Below are 12284 nucleotides of genomic sequence, written 5' to 3'. Positions count from 1 at the left end.
GCACTTATTCTTCTGCCTTCCTTTGCGTTATAAGACAGTTCATCTGCCCCAGGTGTATACAGATGAATCGATGGTCAACGCGTCGGTTAATACAATCCTGCTGCTGTGCTCGCCGTAAACGATAGTCTTTCGGCGGACGACGAGTCTCTTTTTCGAAGGCATAATCCTGTTTGATGGGCGATTATCGAAATCACCGCTTACCCTGACACTTTTCTCCATAAACATTCGATCCGTGAACGCACCATCTGTATACACGAGATGCAAACACTATCGCGAACGGCACGTTACACTTGTTTCAATTGTTCCGACAAACTGCTTCCCGACACGGTGTTTCTGTTCACTTGCTACTTGAAAAGAAATAGCAGCCCTTCGATCTTCCTTTGTGAGCGCACCGCACGTCGAATCCAATCGACGCTGCGATTCACCTGCCCTCGATAGGTTAGTTTGTAAAAACTTGCACGTATCACTTCCCGCCGTGTTCACTTTTTGCTCGCGTTAATTCGAAAACATTCACCCGAGTGTTTCAATGATTTCGATAAAGTCAATCTGCTACGAAAGGGCTACTTAACGTTCACGGTGCTATCTGATACGATACGATACGATACGACCAGATACGACACAGTAACATGGCGGCAGAGTCGGCGGATCGACAACAGTCAATTTTACGGTGGAAACCAACGGAACTCGACGAATACAACTCTTAAACGTTTCTTACGAAACGCGCACGCGATTTCTTGTAATTTAGATTCGATCAACTGAACAGGAAATGTCAGGAAATACCATTCTCGCGCCCGCCATTACTCCAAACCGTCTTCCTCTTCCTTTCAGCTCTTCTTTCCACCCCCTCCACTTCGTTTGTCGACAATCTACCTACTGCTACCTACCCTCTCCCACTCCCGCTATTATTCGCTTCAAGAACATGTTTCTTTCTCCTTCTCCCTTTCACTATATAGTCACCACTGTCTCTTTCTTGTTGAGCCCCAAAATGTACGTATGCGACATCTACAATCATAACAAACAGACAATATGTGACTTGACTTCGCATCGGTATGGTTGCCGGTAATAATGCGCGCACAACACTTTATCGGTACTACAGTTTAGGTGGGCCACCACTCCCATAAGTGAATGGTCTACATAGTATGTGCATACATATTATGTATGTATGTATATTCCTATTCTTATCCTCGCGGTGCCCGCATCCAATAACTTGAAGAAAGCATGTTACGCCAGTTTACGGTAAAAATGAGATACTAACTTGTATTGAAAACAACTATACATACGTACATACAATGTTAAAAACTTAGGTGCTACCAGGTGCTACCACATGCTACTACATACATAGATGGACTCACACGGTTCTTTTTGTCCGCAACAAGGATCGAGCGGGAGGGTGGTTACCGACACAGTAAAAGTTTTTATCGCAATTTACGCTATTTTTCTGTATTTACTGTGAAATGTTTTCATGAAATCATTAAACGATGAATATTACATGCCACGGTACAAGACAACCTGCATTTCGGTTGGTGAATGTCAGATTGTCTCTGTAACTCCCCTGATAACCTGCAGTTGTGTACAAGTTCGAGGAAATTTCCAGCAACAAAAGCAAAAAGTTGTTTGAAGAATTATAGTTACGTGTTTCCGCATTTGATTTGGGTTTGACAGGCAACGCCAGCTGACAAAATGGTAATGCAAATTCGCAAAAAGTCTTGCAACATGACCTACGTATGTAAAATTCAGAGCAAAACTGGAACAAGGTTTGCGCAAGCTAATTTGCTGCCTATGTTACTGTCAATGTGCACGCAAGTTCTTTATAGCGAATCTTGCCATAACTTATTTCTGTGTAACAGGCATTGGAGAAAATTTGGCTTTGCAGGTTTGGCTGACTGAGATGTTTAAAATAAATTTAAATTTGGGCAGGATGCTGATGAATAGAAAATAATTTACACAAGCGTTCAGCCATTGACTATATTGTTGTACTGTTTTCGTTCGGTATATTACAAAACAAACGATTGACACAATTAGTGAGTGATGCAATGCAGTAGACATATATCGGATAAAAGATCAAATTTTCATTTTAATCTGCAACGATTCCAGAGGCAAACGTAGCCAAGAGTATGAAAGATGAGATACATGACAACCATGACCACCATGTCCGGCCAAAAATTAGTTTCGTCAAAGTCATATCGATGCAGTACTCCGACGCCATCTGTGATGCAAGGCAGTTCAGGATTGAACGTTTCGCAAGCTGTATTCAGGGAAAAATTAACCCAACTGTCATCTTCTTTCACATTTTAATAAGCGTGTTTAAAAGTAAGGTGTCGTCTATACGTACATATATTGTGTACCCCGTTCCATTGAAGAATGGTGAGGGCTTCGTTGGAGTACAAAAGCCAGGAAATGTATTTTACCCATCGAATGTATACGGGCAACGACCTGGTATTCGAAAGAACGCATGAACCGTGATGCATACAGTGATACGAGAAAACTCAAAACACTAAGGGCAAGGAAAATAAATATACCCGAGTTTGAGGAACGGACCCATGGTAATCATAAGAATGTAATCAAAAGGTACCAAGTACGCCATCGCCATTGGTACGTTTTCAAACGCAGTTGAGAAAAAACAACCTGAAACATGTCCGGACAAATATTTTTGATCTATGTACATACATCTTTCGAGTAAGTATCAAGTTGTCCTAGCAACATTGGAATTTCAATGAAACATCGAAAATTTACCACAAGCGGTCGACACGTTTATCGTAAGTAGGAGCACAAGTAAGGTCAACAAAAATGTCTCGATGCTATCCCGTAGTCCAGCTAACCAGTATATTATAGTTGTAAACAATAGAGGTTCCACGATTAATCCGGGCATCTGAAATTTGTATATAGATACATTTTCCTATCCGTTCAGACCAGATAAATGGTTGTAAAAGGCCGCGATAATATATGTATACCATATACATGTGTATAATAATTGTATATGTACTGTATAATCACTTGCCAAGGAAAGGATTCGCGCGATGTAATAGAGATGAATCGGATACATTCCAGCTCGATACTCTCTTCGTAAAAGCGGTAGTTGTTGCGGTATCAAGGCGAGCGTAGCATACATCGGGAAGAATGCGTTCTCCGATACCAAAATGAAAATGACGCCCTGTGTAGCTTGAATTCCGAGTTGGTCGAAACTCACGGAACCCAGGAAGCACAGCCCGGCGATTATAGCGACACTCTTCACAGATTTCCATTGATACACATTTATCTCTGACACATTGTTCTTTCTCGAGTAGGTAGTATGTAGGCAAATCTACTTACGCAACGCTCGGATTTTTATCCGTACGTCTAAATTGCCTACTTGTTGCTCGACATGGCTTAACTTACCACTTTTTGAAGAATTCTGAAGAGCTGCACAGATGGATCTCTGAATACTTGTAAGACATCTCGGTAAACCAACCAATAAAGGCGCGTGCAGTAACGTTTTCTTTTCCTGCGTATAGACACAATAAGTCAAGGGTACTTAATGTATCGATATGTATGTATGCACCGACACATCAATACTCACACGATAGATTTAGGGCCGAAACACGCCTCTGCCGTCGAATGAAATTTCTGAAAAAAGAACAATGTGGTTTTTCTCGAGAAAGACATAGATAGAAAGAAGAATTATGTATGCGTATTAATTACTTACACTCGAGGACTGCTCGAATTGAACTTCCTTTTCCAAGATTCGATCAATTTCGCTGGAAGCGTCGCTCATTAAAAATAGGTCGCATAGTTTTCGCGCTACTCCTTTCCCGGTATTTTCAGACTCTGACCCAGCAGCCGCTATTGCTATTAAAAAATCTGCTGGATTGTAATTCCGAGGACATTCATAACCCTGACTGAAATGTCGAATATCAAACGAGTAAAACATTATAAAATGGTATTCGTGTCGCACGTGTGTACCTTACTGTTACAACGTGGAAAACGATCCGTTTCTCTATACTCTATACAATTATGACTAATGCCTACGGTTTACATACATACGTCATGTACATAGTATATATAATGTACCTTTCAAAGAATTGTACTGCCTGTTCAGTTCGACCCGCAAATGCCACTCGACCTTCCGTGATTAAGATTATGCGGTCGAAAGAATTAAATATAGCAGAACTTGGTTGATGTATAGTACACAACACTGTATGTCCTTCTGCAGCAAAAGACTTTAACTGAGAGATCAAAGAATTCGCCGAATGAGAATCTTGCCCGGTTGTTGGTTCATCCAGAAACAGTATCTTCGGATCGATTAATAACTGAAACAAGTCCATAGAATAAATTGTACGTTATAGTGATGAAATGAATTGAACGTTATAAAAGAGTACAGGAGAAGGAGAAGAAGAAGAAATGTAAAGGAAAGTTTACATATGTAGGTACATATGTATGTATACCTATATCCTATATGTATACATATACTATACTTACTTCTGTAGCGAATGCCAACCTCTTCTTTTCACCGCCAGATAATACTTTGTCATCGATACCATTGCCAATTCGTACATCACGTCTGCTGTTTAAGCCAACGCTTTGCAACAAACAATCAATCTTTTCCCGAATCTCTAATATCGGTGCGTTTCCATCGAGTTTCATGCGAGCCTATACCGTCAAAAATAAGAGATAGGTATATAGTATACAAGTGGACATGTTTGCGCGCAAAAAATATTCCGTACAACGTACATAACACATATGATATCTATATACATATTATAAAAGGGTAATTCTCTCGTTGAGTAAAATCAAAGGCCGCACGGTTGTTTGCCGTTTACCGGAGCGGCACGGGTTTTGGTTTGCGCAGCGAAAGAATCACCCTATATTTCGTACCATGAACCACAGATGTTCGATTACTGTCATAGTTTCGACAAATATGTCATCTTGATGCATATAACCGCTGTTTCTCATCATGTACGATAAATCTACTGGCGCACCATTCGCACGAATCTCGCCGTGAACCAAAAGTTCAGCTTAAACGAAGGAAAACGAATAAACGTATTACGCGTGAAAATGGAAACGAGCGATCAAAGGGCCGAAAATGAGAAAAAGAGAGATCAAGGGATAATTTAATAGAAATAGGTACTTACGCCCGTTGCGAAAAGCCAATGCCGTCATCAAGGAACTTTTACCAGCTCCGCTATGTTGAAAAACAATTATACTTAATAGAGTCCAAGTGAATGCAAGTACGTACAATTCACTCTCTCAGAACTACCGTTCGAGGTTTTCAGAATTTTTCGAATATTCAATCAAAATTACAACGACTGCGACTTTACCTTGAACCAATTATAGCTGTTAAATTGCCTGGATTTGCCGCACCTCGCACTGAAATTCGATCATAGTCTGTAAAGTTATCGACCATCTATTCGATCGAACAAATATGCTGTCTACCTACGATCGAGAACATCTATGAAAATCAAATCACACACCATTATCAATCAGTTGTTTCACCACATTTCTTCTTCCGCGATCCATCGCGTAAACTGAAAGATCTCGCCAAGACAGTGTCACGCCGCTCGATCGATGCGATCTTTCCTCTTTCTTATGACCGTCATAATTGTTCCGGGACCATTGATTGCCTTTTAAAATGTTTATCGCCATCAGCAAAATGAAACTTTAATAGTAGTACGAGTCGTTAATCGGTCACTACTACGATTTAATTGGTTGCGATTTTCTCTGGAAATTTATATCTTTTCCTTTTCTTACGACCTTATGGAAGAATATCTATTCGAAAATGACTATATAACTTAAACCGAGAAACACTCGAAGATCGAGCTTGAGACCGACAGGGTCGCTCCGCAAACAAGATTAGTACTGAATCAAGTACGCGCGCGGTAGCTCGTGCCCAGCTACTCGAACTTACACGTATCCTCCTACATCCTCTTGTTCCTTCAACTAGTTCAACTAAACAGAACCATATAAATCTCCACATTATCATCAGGATTTTCATTCGAATTTTATAACGAGCGGATAAATTATTGTGCTAAACACATTACGTATATCACTTGTTTAGCGAGAAATGGTGGACGGTTGAAAAATGTATTATTCAAAGACGATTCATGAAAAATAAACAAAAGGTTAATTAATGTGATTGTTAAAAATGTGAAATATAAATAACATTAAAATGAAATTCAAAAATAATATTTTTTCGTTGTAAAATATATATTATATCTATTACAAGTATTATATGTACATATATGTATGTATACTTTATTGCAGATACATATGTATACATATACATACGTACATACGTACACATACACACACACACACACACACACAGATACATGGAGATACACGTAACACATATCGAAAAAGCAATCGAAGGATAGATTTACGTTGTCGAGAGGACAACACTTTTGATTTGTTCGTTACCGAGGTGCATACATACATAGGTACATATTTATATGTATGACAAATGCAAGACTGAGAAGGAAGGAGAAGGAACGAGAAGGGACGTGGAAGCTCGAAACGGGGCCAGATTAAACACATTACAGTAACCGAAGAGGGAAACCTTATACTACTTGTCTCGTACAAGGATTACGTCGTCGGCATTCCACGCTGGTGTGGTACGGTGTATGCAAACTTTTCACAGATCCATCTTCGATTTTTTTCAACAATAGTAGGTAGCTAGAGTACCGTGCGTTGTTTTAATGATAGGTACACTTTTTCTTTCCGAGCTTTGTCGCAATATTTTATCGACCGTCAGTCATAGAAGCAACGAATTGTGAAAATGTAAAGAGAAAAGATCTACAGAATTGAATTTGCTGTACATACATATGTATGGTATATGTATTATATATACATGTATTATAAAAGTTTTCGTTAATGGAAGCCAGTGATATGTCGTAAGGTTCCGATCTGAACCTCGGGTCACGGACAATAAAATTTTCTCGGAAATTTCATCTTGTTCGTACTTATGTCGTTCCATTGCAGTTTGTTTTTGCTCGTCCAACGCGCCAGGCTCGCACGGTATAAGTAACAACCGGTTTATCAAAGATATCGGAGTCTATATGTATATGTACATACATCAGAGGGTGGCCAGAACGAAGGTGTTTGTTGCTAGCCATCCGCAAGAGGTTTACAACCCACAAAAAGGTAACAGGAAATACCGAGACATCCAACCGAGTTCGAGTTGCAATCTCAAACTCGGCAGCTTGTTAGCTCCTATCCTCATCTTTTTTTTTGTTTGCGGTAAAGGCGTGTCGCGAGAAACTTGGCGAGCGATACGACAAACGACAATGCCAGGAAAAGGAAACGAAAGGGTGCTTCAACGACACCTACATACATAATATAAATATTACAGACGAAAATTCTCCGTTAGAAAATATACTTACTACATATATTGCAAGAAACTTTACGCTAGTCGCGGATGATTTTTCCTCCGACCATTATTACACATCTTCCTCTGTACGATTAGGTAAATATTATGTATACTTACCTACATTTTATCGCTATGAAACCTCTTGAACCTATGATCATGCACTTGTGTATACTGTTTTGAAATTTCAACTAAACACATGTAGAGCGAGAGTTCGGGTCCTTTATAGAAAAGGGTAAGTAGTAAATTAATACATACACATACATATATGTATAAGTACTCGTGCGAATTCGTACAAGACTTTTAATTATTTGAACACAGATATAGTTACACTTGTTTGGTACTGGACTGCAGTCCCAAGGAAGCAGGAATACATTTCTTTTCTTGAAAATGAATTTTCTCGACAAACTATATATATGTATATGTATATGTACCTATTCGTTCCCTTCATCATCGTTTGACACGCCGTGTCTTCAAGAGCAGAGCAAGAAATGCCAGAAAACGAAACGCGACAATCAAAGAGAAGAGACACGCGATGTCTATCCAGAAATGCTCCTGTAATCGAAAAGAAACTATAAGTAATAGAAACGTTGCACATATACGTATCGTGTTATTACCGCTGCGAACCTCTTTAAAGTTAAATGTTTGCAGGACCATTCGTCCACTTTTGGGGCAAGTTGCGTTACTTCTCGTACATGCTATAGATTCCACTTCTGACCATTGATTGATAAGAAGGGCTTCGTTACCGTAACGAAACCAAGACAAGTAGGAAAACCATTCAAAGTAATATGGGACGGACCTACAATATAGTACATATATACGCACAAAATTGTACGCAAGCATCGGTGTATGTATGTGTATGAATATATTATACTACACTATACTATACTACATCGTAAATCGGTATTGTTGATACATGTGATGCGTTGAATGTTAAGAATGTTAGAACAGATAGGTGTAAGTAAGCACTTCTTACGCTGTGTTCAAGAAGAATCCACCGAATAAAAGAAATGGTATTATCACCGGAGGTCCAATGGACAATGCCATAGATAAGTTGTCACTAACACAGGATATCAAGTAACCTGCAAAAATGATTGAAAAGGAGGAACGTTTGTGTCACGTGTATCATAATAGCTAAACAATGCGACCTCCTTACCGAAAGACGTAGAGACATTCGCAACTAGTGCAACGATACCGGCGGTAATGAAAAAGTGATCGATCCCCGGATACAGTCCGACCATTGGATAGGCGACGATAGTGAAAAGCAGCGGTACAGCTATGAAGATGGGTGCCTCTGCTAGCGTCTTACATAGAAAATAGACATCGGTACGATACATACCATTTCGATGTTCTCGTAAAAATATCGGCAACTCTGCGCAAAACACCTAGAAATATCGTAGATTTTATAGATTATTTTTCTCTTCGTATTCTCCTTTTAGTTTTCTACGTCAACGGATTCTTACATTTATAACAGCAAAGACGTTTTGGAAAGTCATGTTTGTGAGGAAAATAAATAAAGCGCCATTAACATTCATTACTCCGTCCTGATCGAGCCGTTGATTGAAATAAACGATTCCGATTAAAAGCGACACCATCTGCGACAACAGAAATTTCCAATAAAATCAAATGTTCTCTCGAAATTTTTCCCAATTTTTTTCCCCACCTCTCCCCTCTCTTTACTCGAGACTTCCCACCATCGACACTTTTGTTAATATGTACATAATTACGTTGATGAAGTTTATTTTACAGCGTGAGTGACCTACAACAGTCTGCAGCAGACGAATTTTAATGAGGATGGGTTCCTTGATAACCGACAACCAAGACCGCCAAAGAACTGCACGGAATTGTTCGCACCAACTTGCTTTGTACGGCGAACGATTATCGGCATACTTGGTGTCTTGCAGAGAATCTTCGAACTCGCCATTCACCGCTTCTGCCTCCAACGCAATTTTAATTCCGTGTTCACTCTTTTGAAAGGAATCGCATACAGTATTTATAGCGTGCCGGCAGGATACTTCTCGACCTGGCACGACAGCTAATACCTGAACAAAGTAATCTGCCGGATTGTAGTTGCTGGGACAAGCTGCACCTAATCTGTAAGCATTAATCAGAATTCCAAAGAAAGAGGAGGGGAAAGACTGGAAAGTTAATTTCGAATTAGTAAATAAACGTAGTATCGACTCACGTCTCGAAAAAGGTGCAAGCTTGCGAACCTGTACCCATGAAAGCTACTCTTCCTTCAGCCATTAATAAAATTCTGTCAAACAGTGCGAATAATTCCGAAGAGGGTTGATGTAATGTAGCAACGATTGTCTTACCTCGCGCTACAATTCAACGATCATTTTGCTAACTTTCCTACGGTTGGTTAACGCGCGCACCCGTAAATTAACGCTTACATTACATAGATTCGACTATTAGACGACGTACCAGCTAATGTCTTTAAAACAGAAACTACTTGATGCGCCATAAAAGAATCCAGACCGGATGTTGGTTCGTCGCAAAACATTATCGGAGGGTCGGTGAGAACTTCGGATGCGAATGACAATCTTTTCATCTCACCACCGGAAAGCCCTTTAATTCTTCCTGGTTGACCGATCACGGTATTCCGACATTTCGTTAAAGCAAGCTAACAACAGAAATGGGACAGAGGGAACAAACGGTAGAATAAAAAAGCCAGATCAAAAGAATAATTTACGTTTACCTCGCTGATCACTTCATTTACTCGTTTGATCCTTTGTTCCATAGGTATTTCTCGATCCATGCGTACCATAGCTTGGAAATAAAGATGTTCCTTGGCGGTTAATGTACCAACGAATAAATCGTCCTGCTGCACATACGCGGTCCTGGATGTAAGTATCGAAGAGGATACTCTTCGCCCATTGGCCGCCATTACTCCCGACACAATTACGCCACGGCCTGACCGAAACGTTAAAGCGTTCAACAATGTTGTTTTACCAGCCCCAGAGGATCCCATGATTACCAGCAGTTCACCGGGATAAGCTACCCCGCATACTGTAACGAAATTTCGTTAAGTTGTCACTGTAGGTACCTATAGATTTTCCAAAAAAACATCCCCGCTAAAGCCGCTGCCGATATACATATTGATACCGATATCATACCGATATCATACCGATATCATACCGATATCATTGCGAGAAATCGGCGGCAGATTTTTCCATGTTATTTCTTCGAGTTCATACCATCTTTCAATAAATGTTTTCGTTCCATTGATTTGTTCCTATTGACAAATATTCGTTCGAAAAGTGTCTCGTTTTTCCTAGCAACGTATACATTTAAATCGCTCCAAGTGTATACGATTGACTCGTTTCCAATGGAACATGCCACCGCTGGATTTCCAATCGACTTGTTAACATGTAAAATTGATTTCAATTTAAGAGATGTTTTCGAGCTTGTTCCACGCCACCACGAATCATCACTCGCATTTTCTTCCTACAGTTACAGTAGAATTGTAAGATTCTAAGAAGTTCACAGACCGGAGAAATCTCTATGACCGAGATTTTTCGGTTCCATTCACGGTAACAATCGAACGAACTGATATACGAAAATTCGTAGCACGACAGAATAATACGGAATGATTTTTCATATTGCTTACCAATGGAATTGCATCATAGTAGTGTGCTGGTGATTTAGATCCGCAAGTATGCAACACTTTTTTGGAAATTAACGGTTCGGTTTCTTCCGTAGCGGTCATTCTTTTTTATATGTATTTTCATCCACTTTCACGGGATAGATACAGTAGTAGTATCACTGGTCGCAGTAAAAACACAATCGATTGATAATATATTAATATGTATATTCAGAAGAACATTGTGCCCACGAGTTGCTTGTGGTCGGGGCGTATCAATCGACAATGTAAATGTGCACCTACATAACGTATCTACGTACGTACAATATGTATGTATAGCCGCTTGATTCGCAACGCAGAACGATGATGATGATGATGATGATGATGATGATAATCCGTTTGAATCCTGTTTTGCAAGGTTTATTTCGTGTCGCACGATCCTCGTCCTTACGAATCAAAGTTCTATCGATAGTTTTTCTAGCACATCGGTTCCGAACGCGACGCGTCGCGATCGCAGGCTCGACTGCGCGCTCCCGCGAACAATCAGCCCTACCTAACAATAAAAACAACGAGTCTGTGTAAATACTTGTACCCGTAAAAACGACTCGCTCGTCACGAGAAAAATACGATTCGGCGATATTTTTTAGCTGAGTGCACGAAACCGAAGCAGAAGTGCTTAGGTGCAAGTTGTCCGTAACCAAAGTACACAACATTCTCGGATTCCCTGTCTCCCACCTTCCATCTTCCATCTTCTGTCTTGCGTCCTCGTTCGTTGTTCGTTCGCTTCGTGTCGACTTATGTAACGCGACTCCGCTGATCCACCACCAGCTTACCGACATCGCGGCCAATAATGAAGGAAAAAAATCCACACGACGGCCTTGCACGCACAATCATGTTCGTGATAGTCATCGTCTGCCATCACTTTCGTTCCTACTTGCGTCTAGTCTAAATAATCAGCTTCGTTCGTTATATACATACGTTTATACATATGCATCTCATTTATGTGTACGTACATATGTATGGTATATGCATATATACTCGTATACGGAACTTGTAACGTTAATAAAATACCAAAATATACGTTCAACTGAACAATTAGTGACCTGTGTACTTGATTAGTTGAACGAAAGTCAAACATTTCATCGCAGCAAACTTTACCAACGTCAATTTAACGATCAATTCGGTTACTAATTCAACATTATATTATTACAATAATCAAAACAACAACAACAATAACAACAACAATAGCAATAGTAATAACAAGGAGAATAAGGTGAAGAATAACTTCGTTTATTGTTATCGATACAGTAGTATTTCAAACTTTTGAAACTTTTAGGATTCTTCAGTGATTTTTCTTTG

General features: G+C 39.8%; 1 protein-coding gene across 1 annotated transcript; it reads right to left on the bottom strand.

The window, feature by feature from the left end:
- Window positions 1-2069: 2069 nt before the first annotated feature.
- Window positions 2070-10615, bottom strand: LOC107193795 (ABC transporter G family member 3-like). The gene is given in 23 exon segments (XM_015583302.1): window positions 2070-2245; window positions 2333-2433; window positions 2520-2625; window positions 2734-2869; window positions 2999-3226; window positions 3376-3510; window positions 3683-3875; window positions 4048-4286; window positions 4456-4626; window positions 4852-4991; window positions 5109-5158; window positions 5295-5343; window positions 5448-5632; window positions 7806-7894; window positions 7967-8138; window positions 8316-8421; window positions 8496-8724; window positions 8803-8934; window positions 9103-9433; window positions 9525-9663; window positions 9767-9965; window positions 10041-10351; window positions 10540-10615. Coding segments are annotated over 23 exon segments (3645 nt in total). The 5' UTR covers window positions 10568-10615.
- Window positions 10616-12284: the final 1669 nt, after the last annotated feature.

The sequence above is a fragment of the Dufourea novaeangliae genome, unplaced genomic scaffold (genome assembly GCF_001272555.1).
Source record: "Dufourea novaeangliae isolate 0120121106 unplaced genomic scaffold, ASM127255v1 scaffold30, whole genome shotgun sequence".
NCBI lineage: Eukaryota > Metazoa > Arthropoda > Insecta > Hymenoptera > Halictidae > Dufourea > Dufourea novaeangliae.
This window is presented reverse-complemented; position numbering and strand designations above follow the sequence as displayed.